This window comes from Xenopus tropicalis, chromosome 10 (genome assembly GCF_000004195.4).
Source record: "Xenopus tropicalis strain Nigerian chromosome 10, UCB_Xtro_10.0, whole genome shotgun sequence".
In the NCBI taxonomy this organism is placed as follows: Eukaryota; Metazoa; Chordata; class Amphibia; order Anura; family Pipidae; genus Xenopus; species Xenopus tropicalis.
In genome coordinates this window covers 23,291,382-23,315,504 of record NC_030686.2, presented here as the reverse complement: position 1 = coordinate 23,315,504, position 24,123 = coordinate 23,291,382, and the positions used below count along the sequence as shown (strand labels likewise).

General features: G+C 40.1%; 1 protein-coding gene across 6 annotated transcripts in view; it reads left to right on the top strand.

Moving 5' to 3' along the window:
• Nucleotides 1-24,123, top strand: part of mbtd1 (mbt domain containing 1) — a 43,477-nt gene that overhangs the window by 5,115 nt on the left and 14,239 nt on the right. For 4 of the 6 annotated variants that reach the window (XM_031894037.1, NM_001006741.1, XM_012971639.3 and 1 more), the window contains exons 6-15: nt 119-236; nt 2,614-2,748; nt 4,457-4,545; nt 4,728-4,962; nt 6,733-6,788; nt 7,546-7,650; nt 8,307-8,454; nt 9,184-9,266; nt 10,067-10,301; nt 20,690-20,767. In XM_031894037.1, the coding sequence (XP_031749897.1) occupies nt 119-236; nt 2,614-2,748; nt 4,457-4,545; nt 4,728-4,962; nt 6,733-6,788; nt 7,546-7,650; nt 8,307-8,454; nt 9,184-9,266; nt 10,067-10,301; nt 20,690-20,767 (1,282 nt within the window). Of the gene's footprint in view, nt 1-118; nt 237-2,613; nt 2,749-4,456; nt 4,546-4,727; nt 4,963-6,732; nt 6,789-7,545; nt 7,651-8,306; nt 8,455-9,183; nt 9,267-10,066; nt 10,302-20,689; nt 20,768-21,111; nt 21,174-23,223; nt 24,045-24,123 lie in introns of those variants that run through there. The other 2 variants (XM_012971638.3, XM_012971636.3) reach the window with 2 other exon arrangements.

The window sequence follows — 24,123 nt, the reverse complement described above, 5'->3', positions numbered from 1 at the left end:
CTCTTCTTTTCTTTTTCTTTTTTTTTAAATTGTCTGTTTGCTAAAACTGCAATGACTTTGCCTCTACAATTTTTTTCCTCTGTACTATAAATTCCTTTTTTATCATTTTACTTATTAGGCACCCATGGGAAATTGCTGGGGGGATATTGCAGAGGGTGTAAGAGTTGAAGTCCCAAATACAGACAGCAATCTGCCTACCAAAGTGTTTTGGATCTCTGGCATTGTCAAGCTTGCAGGTGAGTGGGTGAAATGTTGAACACAAGTATGTGGTGCTTCTGGGCAAGATTGGCGGCCTTAAAATCTGTTTTATTTATAATGTAATATCCAAAGAATAGTTTCTTCTGGTTCTCAGGTCAAGACATACACATCTAAGTTCTATTTTATTAGCAGTAAGAACATTGTAAAGGCTAATTACATTTTTTTTTTTTTTTTTTAAATTATTTATAAACCAAACCTATTTAATTAAAGTTCATTTTCCCATTCTTGTTATATTGTACTAGGAGACATTGTGATCAGCGGGTTACAATTGTCAAGGTATTTATCTGAATTCTGAGACAAATGCTATTGTGGTGATTTTACTTTTATTACAAGATTATATAATTTTTTTTCTAGCTTGGCATGCTGCAAAATGCTGGCAATTTGCCCCTCCACTAACTTTAATAATAGTGATCTAGTTCAGATGTCAGGCGATTATATTGCAGAAAATTGGTAGTGTTGGAGTGCTTCTAAGTGATCTCATTTAAAAATGTTAGGCAAAAATATACATATCAGCTCAGTGAAAGCTACATGGAAGTACAGAGCACAAGAGTAGTCAGGGTTTTGATCCAAAGTACAGTTGCTTGCAAAAGTATTCGGCCCCCTTGAAATTTTCCACATTTTGTCACATTACAGCCACAAACATGAATCAATTTTATTTGAATTCCACGTGAAAGGCCAATACAAAGTGGTGTACACGTGAGAAGTGGAAAGAAAATCATACATGATTCCAAACATGTGCGTAATTATTCAGCCCCCTTTGGTCTGAGTGCAGTCAGTTTCCCATAGACATTGCCTGATGAGTGCTAAGGACTAAATAGAGTGCACCTGTGTGTAATCTAATGTCAGTACAAATACAGCTGCTCTGTGACGGCCTCAGAGGTTGTCTAAGAGAATATTGGGAGCAACAACACCATGAAGTCCAAAGAACACACCAGACAGGTCAGGGTGTTATTGAGAAATTTAAAGCAGGCTTAGGCTACAAAAAGATTTCCAAAGCCTTGAACATCCCACGGAGCACTGTTCAAGTGATCATTCAGAAATGGAAGGAGTATGGCACAACTGTAAACCTACCAAGACAAGGCTGTCCACCTAAACTCACAGGCCGAACAAGGAGAGCGCTGATCAGAAATGCAGCCAAGAGGCCCATGGTGACTCTGGACGAGCTGCAGAGATCTACAGCTCAGGTGGGGGAATCTGTCCATAGGACAACTATTAGTCATGCACTGCACAAAGTTGGCCTTTATGGAAGAGCGGCAAGAAGAAAGCCATTGTTAACAGAAACCCATAAGAAGTCCCGTTTGCAACAAGCCATGTGGGGGACACAGCAAACATGTGGAAGAAGGTGCTCTGGTCAGATGAGACCAAAATGGAACTTTTTGGCCAAAATGCAAAACGCTATGTGTGGCGGAAAACTAACACCGCACATCACTCTGAACACACCATCCCCACTGTCCAATATGGTGGAGGCAGCATCATGCTCTGGGGGTGCTTCTCTTCAGCAGGGACAGGGAAGCTGGTCAGAGTTGATGGGAAGATGGATGGAGCCAAATACAGGGCAATCTTGGAAGAAAACCTCTTGGAGTCTGCAAAAGACTTGAGACTGGGGCAGAGGTTCACCTTCCAGCAGGACAATGACCTTAAACATAAAGCCAGGGCAACAATGGAATGGTTTAAAACAAAACATATCCATGTGTTAGAATGGCCCAGTCAAAGTCCAGATCTAAATCCAATCGAGAATCTGTGGCAAGATCTGAAAACTGCTGTTCACAAACGCTGTCCATCTAATCTGACTGAGCTGGAGCTGTTTTGCAAAGAAGAATGGGCAAGGATTTCAGTCTCTAGATGTGCAAAGCTGGTAGAGACATACCCTAAAAGACTGGCAGCTGTAATTGCAGCAAAAGGTGGTTCTACAAAGTATTGACTCAGGGGGCTGAATAATTACGCACACCCCACTTTGCAGTTATTTATTTGTAAAAAATGTTTGGAATCATGTATGATTTTCGTTCCACTTCTCACGTGTACACCACTTTGTATTGGTCTTTCACGTGGAATTCCAATAAAATTGATTCATGTTTGTGGCTGTAATGTGACAAAATGTGGAAAAGTTCAAGGGGGCCGAATATTTTTGCAAGCCACTGTATATAGCACGGCACCTCCTCTACTCAACTGCAAAGAAAAATTATAATTAAACACACAAAAATATATTAAGTTGTGGAAGTTTTTTATATGGTCTGGTACTGTATTCCAAGCTTCTTTCCAGAAAAGGTGCATATACTTTATTTTTTTTATAATTTAGTCTATCATATAATTGTCATCCAACTAAAGAATATTTCCATTTTAATTTTTCTTTCCTAGGGTTTAATGCATTACTAAGGTATGAAGGCTTTGAGAACGATTCCAGTCTTGACTTTTGGTGTAACATTTGTGGACCTGACGTTCATCCAGTTGGCTGGTGCGCAACTAGTGGAAAACCATTGGTCCCACCACAAAGTAATGTCAATCTTGTTAACATGCTTGTTTGTTTTTTTGCCATTATATATGCACAAAATAATTTGTTGTCCTATGAAATATGGCTCAGAATTAAAAAAAAAAAACCTTTATAAAAAAGCAAGTACATGATATATTTCTCCAAACCTGGGAACCCTGGGCTCCACAAGCAGTTATGTCTGTGTGTGTGTGTGTATATATATATATATATATATATATATATATATATAATATATATGATTTATATCTTCTTTTAGCATAGTCCTGACCTGACTAACATGATTAGAGGCTCAATTTCTGCACTATTACTACTATAATAGAACGATCATGGTGTTCTTTCTTACATGAAATAATCAGGGACGGTGTTTTGTTAAAGATGGTTTATAGAAATGTTTCAGTTAAGTAAGGGAAGAGTGGATTACAATAATAGATGTAAAAATACTGTTACTGTTTTACTGTTAAATTTTTTTTTTTTTTTTATTTTAAATGGACCCAGTAACGTTTTCCTTACTAATTTACTATTATATATTTTTTAATTTACATTTGAGTTTTTCTTTTAAAACAGAACAGAGTAGCAGAAATTTCAGTGCCACTTGGTAACAAATAAACAAACCATTACAGAAGGAAATGGTACACATCAGGCACTCTTTCAAAGATCAAAAAAGTTTTAATTCAATCCCATATTGTAAAGTGTTATGTGGATGTCCCAGCATTTTAAAATATATATACACACATGCTTATAATCACTAAGGGGCCCATTCATTATACCACAAATTTTGGGTGGTTACAAGCACGATTTGAAAAAATTTGGAATAACCACAATAATTTCTGATGTGCGAAAATGTCACATTCTTTTCTCGGTCTTATGAAAATATTGTGGTTGTGATCCGAAAGTCAAAAAATTTTCGGATCCCAACGATCGTCAACGGCGCAAAAACATTTGTAGCTTTGAAACTTCAATGCATGATTTTGGAAGCCTTCAATAGGACTCAATGGCACTCGACAGATCCAGCTTTGACTGATACCAAAGCTTGAATTAATTCCAAAAAGTGAAAGAAAACCACGGAAAAGACGTGGAATTTTAACGAAAATATCGTGGACATAACAAAGTTCTATAAATTAGAAAAAATACGTTTTTTTTCACAAAAAAAATTTGTGCTGTCATGAATGGGCCCCTGAATGAATGCGAGTGCATGTAGTAGAACAACCAGATCCTCACTTGCCCTGACTTGGGGGGTGTCGGATGTTCTTTCAGGACAAGCAAAAAGCAGCTGTTGAGGTAGTTCACCTTTTAAAAACCAGGATTCGTTTGAAAAACTTTTTAATGGCATGCAGTTCACTTTCAGACATTAAAATTGCTATACTTTGCAATTTTTTCCACTGTACTCATAGTTTTATTGTTACCCTGTTCAGGCAATTAAAATACTCCATGAGCGCATTATACAAATGATACAGTTTATGTACGTAGAAGTCAGTTTATACATTTACAGGACTATGGATTTTAAAATTAAACACTTTTACGTACAAAGTGTACTGCATTGGAGATTATCTTGCCTCGAGCCTGTGCTGCATTTGCTATAAATGTTCTATTGCATTATTTTATATTAATTTTTCATCAAATGTTGGAAGTTTAGGTTTTTTTGTTTTGTTTTTTTCAGCCTGTTTTCTAGTATATTCACTTATTCTCAGTTTTACAATGTGTCTTTTACAGCCATTCAACACAAATACACAAATTGGAAAGCTTTTTTAGTGAAACGATTGACTGGTGCAAAGACTCTCCCACCAGACTTCTCTCAAAAGGTAACTAATCATAGCAAAATTATAGATTACCTTTATCTGGTGGAACAGCATATAACTGTAACTGAGAAATTACTTTTGCTAATTGTGTGCTTGAAATATTCTATTGCTGATGGCCTACTATACCTGGTAAATTAATTTATTCTTTATTTACGCTCTGATGTGTCCTTCATCTGATTCTGCAGGTATCTGAAAGTATGCAGTATCCTTTCAAGCCTTCCATGAGGGTAGAAGTAGTTGATAAAACACATCTTTGTCGAACACGGGTTGCAGTAGTAGATAGTGTAATTGGAGGTCGATTAAGATTGGTATATGAAGAAAGTGAAGACAAAACTGATGACTTCTGGTGCCACATGTACAGTCCCCTCATTCATCCCATTGGCTGGTCAAGAAGCATAGGGCACCGATTCAAAAGAACTGGTAGGTTTGTTGTATTTATTGTTTTGTGTTAGATCTGCTTATGTATTATAAATATATAAATTAAAGGGATTCCTTAACTTATGTTATGGAGGCAATCAGCTGAATGTCTGCACCAAAGCCAGGATGATTTGGCTTGGAATTCAGCCTAATTCTAGCAACTTTGCAGAATTCATACATAAAGAAGAAGAGGCATAATCTGTTCGGGGAACATTATCTATCATTTTATGGGTAGCAGTAAGAAAAGGTGAACAACCCCCTTTAATCTCAAACATTCGAGTTTTGGAACCTCCTAATTCGGATTTGCGGGATTCGAGTTTAAAATTTAAGGGGCAGATTTATCAAAATGTGAGTTTAGAGCTTGATAAATAAAAACTCGCCCACGTTCTATTCACATTAGAACTTGCCATTTGATAAATACGTTTCTAAAAATCCCACAGGAATAATTAGAAAGATGGTGAGCTCTAATCTTGTCTTGATAAATCTGCCCCTAAATGTTGATAAATCTGCCCATTAGTGTTGAGCTAAACAAAAATCTGAACTGTTAATTTGTGACGGGCATCTGAACATGACAATTGTGATATGTAGCAATTATAATATGCAGCTACAGCCACAGTGTCATTTCGCAAAAATATTTCACTTGTGTAATTGAGGGCAGTGCACTTACTGATACAGGGAAAACCTGGAGCTACCACTACCTGTAAAGGTGGCTGTAGCTTCAGGGTTCCCACAGCAGTCTGTGTCAATCTATGCAGCTAACTTATGTCTAAAGAACTGGGCGTGATGGAACTTTGGGTGTGATTGCCGGAATCCATAAAATTAGAACATCAAAGATTTTTTGCGCGATTGCATCTGTGTCTTATTGAGCACAGTCTGCGTGATTATTGTGGGAAAAACACTACATTGTTGTTAAAACATGGAAAATTGCACTTTGCACAATGCATTTTTCCAGTGCAAATGGGCCCTAATGTTAATTCCGTTTTAAATTCAGCTCCACATTTATACAAAATCTTTTGTGGATTTTTGGTATCCAAAAATGTTATGACTTGGTGCATCCCTAATATATACAATGTACAGAATGTAATGCAAGGTTGTTTTGTCATACAGTAGTCCAATCAGCTGCCTGGAATCTGACAGCTGAGGATGCAAAAGTTAGCATCTGTGTTGTGGAAATTAGTACCAATATACAGTTTTAAATACTAATTTAATATAAATAATTTTGACACAAACATTACATTTATGCTATTACCTGTCATGAAGTAAAAGCCACTGTTAATTACTATGCAGAAAATTGGCATTCCCATATTTCTGAGATTTCTAAATAACTTGTAAAATTACAATATATAGCTATCTATTATTCAAAGGAATAAGAAATATAGGAATATATAGCTATATCTATTATCAAAGGAATAAGAAACATACCAGGTTTATAGTGTATACACCTTCCTGGATATTATTACAGGTATAGGATCTATTATCTGGAGTGCTGGGGATTTCAGAAAAAGGGTTCTTTTCCATAATTTGGATTATTTTGGATGTCGTAAGTCAGTTTAAAAACCCAATAGCATTGTTTTGCCAACAATATTGATTCCATCAATTAGTTACCATCAAGTACCAGGCTGTGTTTTAATAATTACAGTGGGAAAAACAATCTTTTAGCAAATAATTCTATATTCTAAAATATTGACTCTCTGGTAGGTGGCCTCTGGTAGGTTTCTGTATTAGGGATCCCATACCTATATTTTTATCCATGTGACAACTTTCTCTTTTTAGATATCTTAAAAAAACAGGAATCAAACTATGATGCACCGTCTCACTTATTTACAAAGGTAAGCCTGTTAATTAGAATTCCACATTTTGATTTATTTTGATCTGTCGCAACCTTTCCTTGTCTTTTTCTAATCCCAAGAAATGGTTGCACAATATGGAAAAATCTATTAATGTTTGTAAAAAAAAAAAAAAAAAAAAGAGGTATCCGAATTTATTTTACGGTGCCAGTATTTTATTTGTGCACAGTGATCATATTTTATATATGTTTTAATTAATTTTTGTATCGTAGTTATGGTCTTATATCTTCCCCAGTGGAAATATTATAAAGTGATAAGCTTGCAGTTTAAGTTGCATTAGACCTCTTTTGTTCACTGCAACAACTTAATTTCAGTTATAGTAGTTTAACATGGCACTCCTCAGTCAGATCTTGCCTAGTGCTCATTAAATGGGACTTGCTAGGACCCAATAGTAAAGGTATTTGTGCAAACTCCAATGTGCCCAGGATGAATTGAATACTGTAATGTACAAATCATTTTATTTCACGTCATAACCTTTTTGTTGCAAAATCCCTCTTTTAAGACGCTCTGAAGATTTGGATTTGGTAAGGTTTTGCTAATTCAGTGAGCTAAAAGGGGCCATAAACAAAGACATGGCACATACATAGCAGCAGGGGGAAAAAATAATTTAGGTATAATGCAACTATGTTTAGAATATAATGCAATGTGTTTTGACTTTTTTTTTTTTTTTGTCTTATGTTTAAGAACTGTTATTGATCATAATTATTCCACATTTGGTTTAAAACTTTCTCTGAAATAGGTGAAAGACATTGAACAAGGCAGCGAGTGGTTCAAAGAAGGGATGAAACTGGAAGCAATTGATCCTTTAAACCTTTCAGCAATATGTGTAGCAACCATCAGAAAGGTCAGCCTTACAGGATACTACACATTTAAATGTTTTACATTATTATGTTATAAAATATAGGCAAGATTTTATTATTGAAGAAAGAACAGAAAATTAAGATCACCAACCAAATTAAAATTAATTGAATTTAGCACAGGGGTCACCAGCCACTGGGCCATGGACCGGTGCTGGCCACAGGCTGTGGTGAACCTGGGCGCATCTAGTTGCAGGGAAACAAGCTCAGGTCTCCCACTGATTTTGTATGGTGAGCTGTAGTCTATTTTATTATGTAATAATATTAATAAGAATAAAAATAAACTAATATAAAATGTAGTAATTACATTTACATTATATATGTAATAATTAAATTATATACTATGCAAACAAGCCAAGGCACACATACATGCTAGGCCACTTTAGCCAGTTGATGGACAGAGTTCTGCCTTTTGCTTCCATACTTCTTCCTGTTACAGTTAGAGATCACATGACTAGAAATAATGCAGCTCTGAAGGAGCACACAGCCCATCACTAAATGGTGGATTAAGAGAGAGGATGTGAAAGAGCAATATTTTCTTGAGATATAGATAAATATATATAAAATATATATTCCAGTTTGCCAAGATTCTTTAGTAGTTTATATTATGTTAAGTGACCTATCTTCCTACACACACTCACAGGTGCTAGCAGACGGATACTTAATGATTGGTATCGATGGTTCAGAAGCAGCAGATGGTTCAGACTGGTTTTGCTACCATGCCTCATCTCCTTCAATATTTCCTGTTGGTTTCTGTGAAATTAACAAAATAGAACTAACTCCACCAAGAGGTAAGTGTTTGTGTGTTTGACTTCTGGTGTGATTCTCACAAATAGATAACAGTATAAGAAGAAAATTATTCTTGTATAAAAATTACTTGATAGGTTGCTTAAGAAGCACATGCTTTTCTTATAGAGGAAAGCATCCTAATTTCCTGGGTTTTTTTTCTTTTTTTCTTTTAAAAAAAAAAAAAGTGAGTGGGGCTTGTGATGAAAATACACTTTGCCTATTGTTTTAAGAGAAGTTGTAGCTATTCCGGACTTGGTTTTTGCAGAGTATACAATTAGATTAGCAGTGCACTTAAAAGACCCTACATCAATGCTGTTCAGCTTCAGTTTCCTAGTTTACCCTGTTAGCTCAAAAAACATGGATTTTTCAGAATTTAAAAAAAAAAAAAAAAAAAAAAAAAAAAGGCAAGTATGTGTTGCATGTTTTAGAATGCAACTTAGTTGTTGGAACTGATTAAATAAGTGTGGATACAATGCAACTGAGATACTCAAATGTGTTTTGGGCATGAAAAGATGGGATCTTCACTTTTAGCCAGTTTTATGCAAAGGATAATAAAACTATATTTGTATTTGTTATTTGATTTATAAATATTTATTTATAACAGGACTATGGCCTATGCAGGTGGAAACATTTTTTAATACAGTGCAAAGGGCAACGTCTGGGTTTCTGCCTCAACATTTGGAAATGTCAATGTACATGATACATGTACTGATAAATATTTTGTTTTGCAGGCTACACAAAACTACCTTTTAAATGGTTTGACTACCTCAGGGAAACTGGATCTATAGCAGCTCCTGTAAAACTCTTTAACAAGGTAATACTTTATTTACCAATAGCCCGACATATGCCAAAACTCAATCAACCATGAGCACAAAAGTACATACTAACAATGGGTGGTAACAGACCTGTCCAGGTAACACTTTCCTTTAAATCTTTGCTGACATCTCTGTTTGGTAGTGGTTCTTATAAAGACAGTATAAAGGATGACTGCCAAGGAGTTACTGCCATAACCACCACCTTCCTATTTAAACTGGAGTTGTAGCTAAAACTTATTAAGGATTCATCTTAAAAATCAACTAACTAATTGTTCCTGTACAGAGGAATATTGGATTTAATGCCTCCCTGAACGTTTCAGTCATTACATAGTGTTAATAGGGGGCTTGATAAATGGGCGCATAAGGATTGAAACATTGCTGTAATGCCATGAAAGTGTGCAATAAAGGCATTTTATTTTAAAAGAATAAGAGCAATGCTGTTCCAGACTGTATCCAGGTTCGTGTTAAAGGGGGGGGGGCAGACCTCTGGTAAAAGAATTACACACAAATGCCAACATGTGCATCAAAAGTGAGACAACCCCCTCTCTTAAACTTGCAACTGATTCATTCAAGTTGCCTCAGTTTTGACACTCCATGAGCAATAATGTTGTTGCCACAATTACAATGAAATGAAATTATATTAATTGCAAAAAAAATAAAACTTAAAAATGCCAGCTCCACATTAAAATAGATAGATAATTGGGATGCATTAAAAATAGATCATTGGGATGCATGCTGCAGATGGCTCTGGTTTCTGTATTTAATGTGCCCTGGTTTTTACTTGTATTTCAACTTCCAGGAAGTTCCTAATCATGGGTTTCGTGTTGGTATGAAACTTGAGGCTGTAGACCTTATGGAACCTCGGCTTGTGTGTGTTGCTACAGTGACACGTATTATTCATCGCCTGCTGAGGATACATTTTGATGGCTGGGAAGATGAGTATGATCAGTGGGTAGACTGTGAATCTTCAGACCTCTATCCTGTTGGTTGGTGCCAACTAACTGGATACCAGTTACAGCCTCCAGCACCACAATGTAAGTCAAACCGGCTACAAATAACCTAGTTTATTTATCAGTAGTGTTAATTTTCTGCTAATTTAAAAAAATATAATTTAGGCAGAAAAAAGGACACATGTCCAAGTTCAGCATTTTTGTCTAAAAAAAACCTGTCTGATTGCTGGTTGTAGAGGAATGTGAAACCACCACCTGAAGCCTCTCCAGTTGGAATCAGGAGGGATTTTTCCCCTATCTGAGGCCAAGATGGCAATCAGACCAGTCCCTGGATCAATTTTTTTCTAAGAGCTAATATCAGTAGCCCTGTATTTTCACACTTGCTATAAAGACATCCAAATTCTTAAAGTGTAAGTCTTGAAGCTAACTAATGGATCTGCCAATGTAACTTTTTCTGGGAGAAAATTCCACAACTTTAAACCTCTCACTGTAGCTATGTCACTGAATTAAATAGTTTGGCAAAATCCAAATAGATTACATATACTGCAACCACACTATTCTACTTCTTACTCTGACTTGACCTGTCCTTTATATAACAATGGTGATTACCACTCATAAAGCCATTCTCCAGACATAATCGTATTTTCTCCACCGTCTGCTTGGGGGACACAGGAACAGAGGGGTACCACTGGTACCACTAGGAGGCAGGACACAACAACTAATAACGTTTTGGCTCCTCCTCTACTGGCTATACCCCCAGCAGGTGGAGCCTGGATCAGTTTTTGTTGTGTCCTCAGGAGGTTAGGACGTTTTATTATTTTCAGAATCTTTCAACATTAACAAGTCTGTTATTCTGACTTAGGGGGTAGTCAAGACCCCTACACTGAGTAGGAGGTCTCCCTCTGACACCCTCCAACGTGGCATTGCATTAAGTCTCCGCTGAGGAACTCTTCCACCATTACGCCCCGCATCGCATGGTGATGCGGAGCGCACTATTCGGGACACCGCCATTTTAAATTTGGGCGCTTCCTTTTCGCGCTCTTACCAGTTCGCGCCCCCTCCATTCAGCCGCAACCCGGAAGTGCGGTCCCTCTCGCACCACTTCTGACAAGCGCGTCTTACCTCCGGAACGCTTCTCCAGATATCTGGCCCTTCGGTTAGATCGCTGTCGGGCTGCCTCACAACAGCTCCTGCCCTGCAGAGGTTCTACTCTGTGTCCCCCGCACAGCTCCCACAGCCGTCGCAGAGGCACCCTGGTCACCTAAACAGTGGGGTTAGCTGCTGCCACTACAGCAGGCACTCTCCTGGGGGCCTCCCCCTCTCCCCATCGCTCCAACCTCCTGCTCCTCCATCGCAGGTCAGTTGTGTAGCGCAGTCTGCATACATTCACCAAAAAAAAAAGGGGGGGGGGGTTTCTCATAGCACTGCGTGTGTTCACTCCGCAGCTCCTCATCATGTCTTTAGCGCAGATAAAATTTTTTAGCCTTTGCCAAATGTCGCAAACCTCTACCTGTGGGTCACAAAGACACTATATGTGCCTCTTGCAAGCCGCGGAAGCAAGATCCGGAACTCTCACGACCTGCTCCCCCTCCAGTGAACCAACCATGTCAGGAAGAATCCTCTACACCTGCGGAACCGCTTCAGACAGAAGCACAAACCATCCCTGCATGGGCCTCTCAACTTGCTACAGGCATCCCCTTACTGGCTTTCTCACTGGACAAACTCCTCACACGGCTGGACAATCCCAGGGTTAAGCCCTCCAAACGCAGAGCTCCATCACCCTCGGACGAGGATAGTGAGGACTACGCCATAGCCCCCTCACCCATACTCCCGGAACACAGTCTTTCGGAGGGAGAATTGTCTGACTCTTCCGACCAGGAGGATAACAAGCCATCCAGGCACTCCTTTTGAGGCAGTAGATGCCCTCATTTCATCGGTCCTTGAGACTCTACACCTGCAGGAGCTGAAACCTCCTCTGACTCCGCCAAAGCTTTTTTCAAAAGGCATAACAAATCCTCACCTGTGTTTCCTACACACTCTCAGCTGGATCAAATTATCCAACAGGAATGGGACAAGCCAGAGAGGCGCTTTCAAGTCAATCGCCGATTCTTAAAGTTGTACCCCCTTGCCCACAGACTTTATCGAGAAATGGTCCTCCCCTCCCTCAGTGGATGCTCCAGTCTCCCGTCTCTCAGCCCTACCAGTTCCCGACGCCTCCTCCTTCAAGGACGCTATGGACAAGAAAATGGAGAGCCTTCTCCGCTCATCCTTTGCGGCTTCGGGCACTTCCCTCCGTCCGATTCTGGCCACAGCCAACAGGCCACCCAAATCAAAGAAGCAAACGACTACATCTGCGAGGCATCACTAGATGCTGCACAACTCGACAACCGTTCCTCCGCCTTGGCTGTAGCGGCCCGCCGGTCCCTCTGGATGAAATTATGGTCAGCGGATTTTTCTTCCAAAAAATCCTTGACTTCTCTCCCATTCAAGGGTAAGCTCCTCTTCGGACCGGACCTTGACAAACTTATCAGCCAAGCCACAGGGGGTAAGAGCACGCTCCTCCCACAGCCTAAGGCCCGCACATTCGCAGGGGAAAGTTCGTGGCTCAAGTAAGCACACGAGATCATCTCCCACGCGCCAGTCTACATCAGGCAAGAGCCGTTTCGGGAATAAACACAGAGCGCCCTGGCAGGGCAGAAAAACCTTCACCAAACCGACTGAAAAATCCCCCTCAGAATGACTACGCACCCCATCTCCCAGACCACATGGCCATAGGAGGAAGGCTTCGCCACTTCTCCAATGCCTGGCTCACCCTTACCCAAGACACATGGGCCTACAAAATCGTGTCTTCCAGCTATCACATAGAATTTGTGTCCCCATCACCATGCCGATTCTTCATGTCCAGACTTCCACAAGAAACAAACGCAAGGCCTTTCAGGACTTGATCTCCGAACTCCTAGTCACGGAGGTGATTACCCCTGTACCTCAGGGCGAACGATTCAAAGGCTATTACTCCAACTTTTCGTAGTTCCCAAAAAAGATCTGTACGTCCAGTCCTCAACCTAAAGGAACTCAACAAGTTGATCCACCCGCGGAGGTTCAAGATGGAGTCCCTCAAATTAGTCATCACAGCGATGTCTCCGGACCAGTTTCTGGCATCTACATGTACCTATTTTCCCTCCCCATCAGAGATTCTTGCGATTTGCCTTCCTAAACCAGCACTACCAATTCACTGCTCTTCCATTTGGGCTATCCTCAGCCCCGAGGGTCTTCACCAAGATCATGGCAGCAGCCACAGCAGTGATCAGGAACAAGGGAATCTCAATCACCCCCTACCTGGACAATCTCCTCATCAAGGCACCGTCCCTTCAGGAGGCACAATTCACACTCCGTTCCGCCATGACCACACTCCGGGAACTCGGATGGTGCATCAACCTGAGCAAATCTTCTCTAGTGCCCATCCAATCCATGATATTTCTCGGCATGGAATTCGACACCCAGGCCAGGAGAATCCTTCTTCCTCAACACAAAATCACCCACCTTCAGTCGTTGGTCAAGTCTCTGCTATCCAGACTGACTCGCACGATAAGATTCTGCATGAAGGTCCTGGGCGTAATGGCCAAGATCTTGGTATCCACCATCGAAGCAATCCCCTTTGCTCAACGCCACCTCAGAGAACTCCAGTGGAATATCCTCACCTCCTGGAAGCAGAAGTCCTTACTTCAAGGAGATCCGTCTGTCCCGCCAAGCAAGAGCATCACTCTCCTGGTGGCTAAAGACCAGCAAGCTCTCATCGCGCAAGCCCCTCGGGGATCCGTGCTGGCACATTCTGACGACAGACGCGAGTCTCTAGCGACGCTAGAAGGCCGGGCAGCCCAAGGCCAGTGGACCCCGGAGGAGAAGATCCTCCCGATCAACCTCCTGGAGATCAGAGCAGTCCGACTCGGCCTACGCCACTGGCAGCACGAACTGACAGGGAAGGCGGTGAAGGTCCAATCAGACAACTCCACAGCAGTGGCGTACATCAATCATCAGGGGGGCACGAGAAGCAGGGCAGCGCTGAAAGTCAAACTCATCTTTTGCTGGGCAGAGAACAAACAGACCCAACTGTCGGCCATTTACATCCCAGTCCTCCTAAACTGGGAGGCGGACTTCCTGAGCCGGCAGTCCCTAGATCCAAACGAATGGTCACTAAAGGAGGAGGTCTTCCAACGTCAAGGTGGGGAGTCCCAGACGTAGACCTGATGGCGACAAGACAGAACAGGAAGGTTCCAAACTTCATCGCCCGCTACCGGGACCCTCTGGCATTAGATGTCGACACCCTAACATCCACGTGGGACTTTCGCCTCGCTTACGCCTTCCCACCCCTCCCACTCCTCCCCAGGACAATCAAGAAACTCAGATCGCAACACACGACCCTCATACTCGTAGCTCCCAGCTGGCCCCGCCGAACCTGGTTTTCGGACCTCATCAACCTATCGGTGGCAGAACCCTGGATCTCCCGGTCACCCCAGACTTGCTAACTCAGGGGCCAATTCGACACCCAAATCCCGCCAATCTCAAATTGACGGCGTGACTCTTGAGACCCAGATTCTAAGAAGCAAGGGGTTCTCGGACGCCGTTGTCCTCACCATGCGGGCAGCTCGCAAACCCATTTCCGCCAATACTTACCATAGGGTCTGGTCCACCTACCACCAGTGGTGCGATCGGAAAGGGGTGGACTTCGAAGCCTTCTCGGTTCCCAACATTCTGGAGTTCCTACAAGCTGGCCTCTCCATGGGGCTTTCCCTCTGCTCCCTCAAATCTCAGATCTCCGCACTTTCAGTCCTGTTCCAGAAGCGCCTTGCGCTCCTCCCGGACGTGAAAACCTTCATTCAGGCAGTAACTCACCTAGCACCTCCATACCTGACTCCAACAGCCAACTGGGACCTCGCCTTAGTCCTGCGGGCCCTCCAACGCCAACCCTTCGAACCGTTGGCCTCAATCCCCTTGCAATGGCTCACCTGGAAGACAGTCCTGCTCCTAGCCCTGGCATCGGCAAGACGCGTATCCGAACTCAGTGCACTATCATGCAAAACCCCCTTCCTAGTTTTTCACCATGACAGGGCAGTTTTATGAACAGTTCCACAATTTCTACCCAAGGTGGTTTCTTTCTTTCACCTTAATCAGGAGATAACCATACCTACCTTCTGTCCTTCTCCAACCAATCCCAAAGAGGCGGCTCTTCACTCTCTGGACCCTGTCGGAGTACTCAAGTTCTATCTACACAGAGTTCACGACATTCGGAAATCGGACTCCCTGCTTATCCTACAGAGATTATTCATCATTCACACCAGTCCCTGCCCCAGAGGAGTTTACAATCTAAGGTCCCTATTACATTTGCACATGCTATGGTCCATCTAGTCAGAAGCCATTTAACTTGCCTGTATGTTTTTGGGAGGAAACCCTTGCAGACACGGGATGAACATACAGATTCCTTGCATAGAGTGCCTAGTTGCCTTTTTGAGTGCTGTTTTACAAGACTTGTTTAAATATTGTTTATATTTTTTAAAAGTGCCTTCTGTCCCCTATGACCTTGTAGTTTTTAAATTATTTCCTCTTCATTCCCATCAACTCCCTAACTTCTGAATTAAACCACATACAGTGGTCCTTAATGTTCTTACATTAAGAGAACAGTAACAAATTTTAAATGACAACCATTTATGTCTCAATCTATGTACTGACATACTGATCTTTAATGTGCTTGAAATATGCTTTCCTTTGTGCCACAAACATTAAATAAGAAAACATTACCATCACTATTTACCAGGGGTTCTAGTACTTGCACATTTGCTATATGTTCTGGGTTGTTAGAGATTTCCGGTTGGCTACTTAAAAGTGTGTGAAAAATGATCATAGTTTTGTTTCCATTAACTGTTCTGACAGTACTGTTGCTCCAGTCAATGTCTGGGTAATTAAAATCTCCCATTGTAAAGATCCCAAACTTGCAGCCTTTTCTATTTGCAACGCAAGATAATCTACACTTTGATGGAATCTTTAGCATATCCCTTCAATAATTTGCAGGGATATGCTTTACAGTCTATGAAAAGTTTAAGTCGTGAGGCTTTTAGCCCTCTCATTTTTCTTCATCATTTCTTCCTTTTTATATTGAGTTTAAAATTCTGCCCAACTTCTCCCAAAGCAGCTGCACCATTATCTTTGAGGTGCAATTTATCTCTGGCAAAGAGCCTGTAGCTGATGGGGGGGGAAAATAAGCCCTTTGGGGAAAATAAGCCCTTTGTCAAAACAGCAACTAAGCCACCAAAACAAATAACCATCCTGAGACCGAGAGTAAATGCCATGTAGTCATCCCATATGTAGCTGGAGTGTCAGAGAAACTCAGAAGGATTTTTATCAAACACCACATCCCTGAATTTTTCAAACCTAGCAACACACTGAGACAAAAACTGGTACACCCGAAGGATACAGCACCAAAAGAAAAACAAAGCAATGTGTTATATGAAGTATATAGATTGTAAGCTCTACGAGGCAAGGACCTCCATCCTCTTGTGTCTTTGACTCTTATCTTATTTCAATTGTATCTTTTATTTATTTGTGCTTATTGTAATACTTTGTATTTATTTTAATACCCCTGTTTATATTAATGTATTCTACTGTACAGCGCTGCGTACATAAGTAGCGCGTTATAAATAAAGTTATACAAACCTACATGCATACGTACAGTGTAACAAGGCGTACTCATACATTGGGGAGACAGCAATTGCTCAGAAAGCAAATGGATCAGCATAGGAGAGTGAACTCTACAGCTCTTATTCTACACCTAAAAGACAAGGGACACTCCCTTTAAGATAGCAATGTCCACATTTTGGACAGGGAAGACCGCTGGTTTAAACAAGTGTTTTAAATCTATGTAAATACGGCCATAAGCACTCACAGAAAAGCTGCACTGAGTCCTCTATCAAAAGAAACACAGGATTTCTTGTCTCCTTTTTTTTGAAAACATGGGGTTGGGGTGTCTGACTTGCTCTCAGAAAAATCCTTAATTCCCCTGGCCAGAGTCTGTGCAGTTCTCTCCCGTCTCCTGCTCCCTCCTCCCATAAGAATGCTAAGAACTCCCTCCCCCCCCCCCCCCCCCCTTAGGAATGTGTGATCTGAGCTATAATGGCTAGAATGCTAACCGGAAGCTATTTAAAATGGCAGCTGCAGTCCGTTTAAGTAAACGGAGAAAGCTTAAAGGACTCTTTACTCGGGTATGGCAATGCTTTTTGCAGAATAAATATATTGTTGTAGGTGCCACTAATGTGGCAAATCTATTGGCAGTAAAATGCCAAAATGACTTTCCTAAGTCCTATGGTTAAGAACCATCCCTAAACAGAGGTCTAACATCTGTACCCTGGCGGTTTCAGAACACACACATTCATCCATTCATGCATCTTTCACAAGTAACACCTGTCTCTAAATTGCATGGTACCTTTAGTAAGCCTACCACAGTAAGCCCACAGCATCTCACAATGTGCCGTTGTGATTGGTATGCAAAGTCCTCGGCACAAACTCTTCCACCAACCCAGTCAGTTGAAATGAGGAAGCTGCTGGGATAAGTAGTAAAATGTCTTCAATGATTACTTAGCAAGTCCAATTGCTCTAGATCTACTATTACACTATGTTTATGTTCTATGCAAAAAAGTGTTACAAACTGTAATGGGGAGTAGCCTGTAAACTGCCAGGGTAACCTCTTAGGTGTAGCAGGAGAGCCTTGCCAACCTGGTATTCACAGACACCCTTTTGGGGCCCCGACTTTCTGCGGCGGAGTTGACCGGGATCCTACACATGGCCAAGGTTAATATGAAAAAGGCAGTACCAAAGGGATCAGGAGAAGACGAGGTCAAAGTCAGGCAAATGGTCAGTGGCAGGCAGCGGAGATTCGGAAGTCGTGGACAGGCAGGAGTCAAAAACCAGTAGAAATCGGAACAAAGGCTTCAGCAAAGTCCGAATACATTAAACCAGTTTGGGCACTGAAACAAGCCAAGGAGCGCTATTTAAATTTTGCAGTAAATGTGAAATCTGGATGTGCAGACGTCACAACGTAGTGCCAAGTGGCATCAGCATTACTGACCCCTCTCTCAGGAGCACCCACTGGGGGTGAAAAAGCTTTACCAAGCATGAGTGTTTTTAGATGCCACCCAGCATCTCTCCTCAAGACCAAACCCCTTCCAGTGAATAAGGTATTGAATGTTACAGGAAGGCTGTCCTCTGGAAAGTTATTTAATGGTATGGAGAATGTGTATAAGGTCTCACAGAGCAGGAAGGCTACCTGCCTATTTAAAGAACTCCCAGAGGGGCTTGGGGTGCTGCCTGCCACTGCAACGAGCAGAGGGAGCCTTGAGAAAGCAACTGAGCTGCTGAATGTCGGAGGAACTGAGAAGAAAGCCTGAGGAGGTTGAGAAATTCCCTCAGAAGTATTATAAGTACAGGGGTGACCCCAACCATTTGTGTTTTCTTAGTGGTAATCCACAAGGGGCCCAGTTTAGTTAGAGAACTTATCTAATGTGTGAAGGTAATGCCCAGAGGGCAGGATTTACTTTTATTATTTATGTTTTGTATGCTGAAATGGGCCCCCCTGTGTTATTAAAGTGAAGCAAGTGTTTGTCATGGATCCTTCAAGTTTACAATATTTAGAATGTTTTATGTTTGTACGTTACGAAATGTGGGGTATAGAATGGGGTAAATTGCAAGCTTTGAGACAATTTTCAGACATTTTATAAAAATTGCTACATTTACTTTAGTTTTCCTGTTTTGGTGCTTTGCCCTACAAACATTTCCCACTTTCAAAAAATACACCGCCTAATTTAATAGAAGTAACCGTGAAATATGCCACAAAATATGTATGTACCTTCCTTTTGGGGTCTCTAAGTGGCAGAAACTTTGGTGATCATATGCGTAATTGGCATCAAACTGTTCAGTGGACCATTGACTTTTCTATTTAGGATATTTTTTTTCTTTGTACCTAATGCTATGTGGGAGATAAGATGTTTGAAAATGGAAGCTTTGAGGCAATTTTTTTTTTTTCATAGAACATTTTTATAGAAACTGCTACATTTAAAAAAGCATTGCTATTTGGTACTTAGGAGTAGAAAGTCATTAAAAAAAATATATGGTTTCCAGGATTTTTCGCTTTGAAATAACAAGTATGCCATATTCTGCTGTAATGCTTTGAAAATTAAGCAATTGATTGCTGGGAGTTTTTCATCTATAGATGTTGGAAATCTCCATAAATCTTGAAAAAAATTTTTTTTCTTTCCATAAAATAAAAACATTTCTGGCATAAAATATCATGAAAAGTATAATTTCTTTCCAGAAATGGAACTAAAACAGACTTAGAAAGCTCAGGTTCTCCTGGAAAAAACAATATATAGTTTTATAAATGCCCCTAAAATGAGAGAACACTAAATATTACAAAAAAAAAAAAAAAACAGTGTAACTGAAGTGAAATGCTGCTGGCACTTAAAGGGTCAATTGCTTTTGCTTTTTGTTATGTTTTTTTTTTGTTTTTTTTTAACACAAAATGAAAACCTTGAAAAAACAGATTTATCATGTATACTATGTTACAATGCACTTATCCTTACCAGTAACAAAACAAAACAAAAATTATTTATATATATATATATATATATATATATATATATATATATATATATATATATATATATATATATATATATATAAAATATATGATAAATCTGCACAAGGGTGAAACAAGACTCACGTCTATCAAGTTATAGGCAAAAAAATGCATCTGGAGCAACTTCAGTCTGCCGCTTAGGAGGACTAAATTAGTACAAGATTTAATTGTTAGGCCTGTATTTTATTACTTTCTTAAAAGATATGCAACCCTTTCTTGAAGCTATCTAATGTATCTGCCAATATACCATCCTCAGGGAGAGAATTCCACAGCTTTACCAGTCCTCACTATAAAGAAAACCCTTTAGATAGAACCTCCTATTTTCTAATCTGAACTGAAACTATTTAGCCGACCATTCCTCGTATCTGAAACATTTACATGAATCTATACCTCTTTTAATACAGCTGAAAACCTTGTTTTCCCTTGCAGCTGCTGACTGACATTGTTACACCCAAGTTTATTATTCACACGTACCCCAATGTCCTTCTTGCCTTGGATCAATTTCCACTGGAATTTTGTATGTTCTCTTGGTAGTCTCTGCACAGATGATAATAGATTCTGTGCCACTTGCATATGCTAGTTTATGTAGAAAAAAAAAAGTTGTTTAAACATTATTCTAAAAGGAGATATATATAAAAAGCTTACAGTCTAGTATTTAGACACCCAGTACTTCATCTATGCATCACCCAACATTTCACTGTAAGAAATCCATGTTGTAGGCAGTTATACATGAGTAGTAGTGGGTGAATTGTTTAGTCAGTTTGATTAAAATAACTTTTTTTTTCCTTTTTAGCAAATAAAGACAGCCAGTCAAATATCTCGAAACAAAAGAAGAAATCGAAATCGCAGCCGTACAAAGGACACAAAAAAAGTATGTGTTTTTTTTCTTTCTTTTTTTATTTTTCATAGTGGCAACATAGTAACCTAACATAGTAGATGAGGCTTTAAAAAAAAATTCCATTAAGGGCAACCTTTTTGTCTAAGTTAGCCTGCCTAACTGCTAGTTCACTATGTTGCTGCCTGGCTGTCTGCATATCCAAACAGTCCAACAGATATTCTGTAATGATCCTTTTCCCACTGGTCTTGATGCAAAAACAAAGCGGTCAAGTGATATTACTAGGAGAATACCAGTTTACTTCAAAGTCAATGGATATTCTTGTTTCTTTTTAATATAATGATGAACTGTCTAAATCTGCTGTTTTATTGTTTCCCCAGAAAGCTTTCAAAAAATGCTTGATTTGATGCAAACCACCCCCCTTTAAAAAAAAAAAAAAAATTGGTTAGTATATTTGTTCTCCTACTCTTATTGTAGACACCTTTTTTATTTTTTTGTACTTTATAGAGCATGGCAATTTTGCAGAGGCCAGCTACAGGCATAGAACATAACTGTCCCTAATTTGGCTCATAGTTTAATAATTTTCCACGTTCGTAGCGATGTGGCCCTTCATAATTAAGGCCCATGTTTTTATAAGTTAATGTCAAAGGAACAGGGTGATGAGCAAGGAAACGGGTAATATCCACAAATTTTATGTGAAAAAGACTTTGCCTGAAAGTCTACAGACACCTGCCTATTCAGTATCTTTATCCATAACCAGGGAACTGTCTATTCTGTTCTTTGGATGCTTTCAACTAGAGGCATATTTATCAAAGAGTAAACCTAAATCTCACTACAGTCCGCCAGAGTGAAAGTTTGCCACTCGCTATTCACTTGTATGAGGTTTTCGGGCACATATTGAAAGTGACAGTTCACCCTTTGATAATATATCCCTATAAATTTGCCCTATAGTTGGAGAGATTTACTCTCAATTAGTATTAAGCATTAGTGAGGTTTAGTAGATATTGGCCAATCAGGCCTTCTGTTTATACAATTCCTTTACCACAAATTCTGAATGGACCTTGCTTTGTGAATGCATTATGATACTTTAACAACTCCCTAAACTGTTGCTACAAAGTAGGAAGCACAGATTTATAAAGAATGTCGTTTGATGCTTTAGTTGTATGGTTTGCATTGACTGAAACTGCTCCCTTCGGCATGTTCTCATGATTAATGAAATTTGATGGTTTTATAGCTGCCAATTCACATTGGCAGAAAGGTTCCAATCCAGTGTAACATTGCACTAAAGAGAAACTAAACCAGCTAGTTATTTGTAACAGCGGGAAGCCGGAACATGACTACTGAAAGCCCTGGCCCAGTGTATAGGGCCGCCTTTGTAATCCAATTTAATTTTTAACACAAGCTGTAATACTGTTAATACTGTAATACTGGCAATAGAACTATAATAGACAGGCAATTAATCTGTTTGTGGATTGCTCACCACTGATGGCAGTGGAGAGCTTGTTTAAGTTTTCCTTAAAAACAATGGTCGAGGTGCTTGTGGAGTTTTTCTTTTACATTAAAGACTGTACTGCTACACTACATGTATAGCTCTAATAGTAAGAATCTGGGCCATAAAGCAAGGCAGGATGGCTGTTTTGCTAGAGAGACAATATAAATAGTGAGAGATGTACAAAAAAAATTGATTCCCTAGGCCAGTGCTGTCCAACTTGTGGCCCGCAGACCTACTCTGTGTGGCCACCATCTGTCTGCTATCAGTACTGAGATTAAATAGCCCCCCCCACCCCACATGGTTCACACCTCATATTCAGGCTGTAAGGCCCTGTATTGTTCACAACTGTAAACCCCTCCATTGTTCACACCTCAGATCTATGCTACTTGTGTGTGCCTTACTCTGCCTGCCCTACAGTGCCTGTGTGTGCCTTACTCTGCCTGCCCTACAGTGCCTGTGTGTGCCATATTCTGCCTGCCCTATGCTGTCTGTGTGTGCTATACTCTGCCTGCCCTATGCTGCCTGTGGCGGTGAACCAGGCAGGGTTTTTATCATGAGAGTTTGTTAGCATTTGGAAATAGTTACTATATAGTGCTTAAGGTGTATAATTATGTGCTGGGGGTTGCTGTGCTATTTTTTTCACATATGAGTGATGGGTGATATCCCGGCAGCGGCTACCATCCATTTGAATTTTTGGCGTGCTACCACCATTAATGTGGATATGGTCTTAAAAATTATGTTTGTTTGTGGTAATATGGGCGTGGCTTTAAAAGGGAGTGGCCTAAACAGGCTTCTATTATCGGCCCTCCACCACGTAGGCCGGAAGAATTCCAGCCCTTGGTACCAGGGAAGTTTGACAGCACTGCCCTAGGTAATCCATAAGTTTAACTAATTTTTACTTTGTGGACCGTTTGCAAAGGCCATCCTCTTCTGCAGGATGGGTAAACCCAGTAATACTATTTTATGTCTAACTCATTTTTATTTTTACATTAACTTCCAGATTTCAGAAAGCCTGGTATCAGGCCCTAAGCTGGAAACCCCCTGTAGCTGAAGTGTTAAAAGCATTTTTTTTTCATATGTTGAAATGCAATAAAAATGGTCTTTACCATGATCCATTCTTTGTAAAGGTATAGGATTTATTATCCGGAATGTCTGGGACCGGGGGTTTTCTGAATAAGGTATAACAATCCAAATTATGGAATGCTTCCTTAAGTCTGCTAAAAAACATTTAAATAGTAAATAAACCCCATAGGATTGTTTTGCCACCAAAATGAATCTATGCAGTTTAGTTACCATCAAGTACAAGGTACTGTTTTATTATTACGGAGAAAAAGAAAATTGCTTTTAAAAAGTAGCATTATTTGGTTAAACTGGATTCTACGAAAAAGACCATCTCCCATAATTAAGTTCTTTCTGGATAACCGACTTCTGCATTAGGGATCCCATACCTGTAACATATCCATATCCAAAATAGCCTTGCAATCTTTATTTTTCTTCTCTAAAGAGCTTTTCTTTAGTGCGGGAGTTGGGGTTTTGTATTTATTTCATTTATGCACAGTTGCTTTTTATTTTACAAACATTAAAACATAGGAACAACTAAAACAGTAATTGAGACACATAACACTGTTTTTTTTGCATGACTCCTGGCCTTAATTACCTCATTAATAGCCATTAGGAGTTGTCTCTTATTGGCTGTCAATTAACAACCATGGTCTCCTCTGAGGATCTGAATTGAAGATAATTGCTACTTACAAGGCACAAGAAGGCTATGAAGAGATTGCCAAACACTTCTGTCATCAAGAAATAGGAATTGTGGGAAGACTAATGTTTGTGCCACATGGGAAAGATCCTCAGTCTGTGGTTAAGCGCAGGCTAATAATCCTACACTTTTAAAATGTGA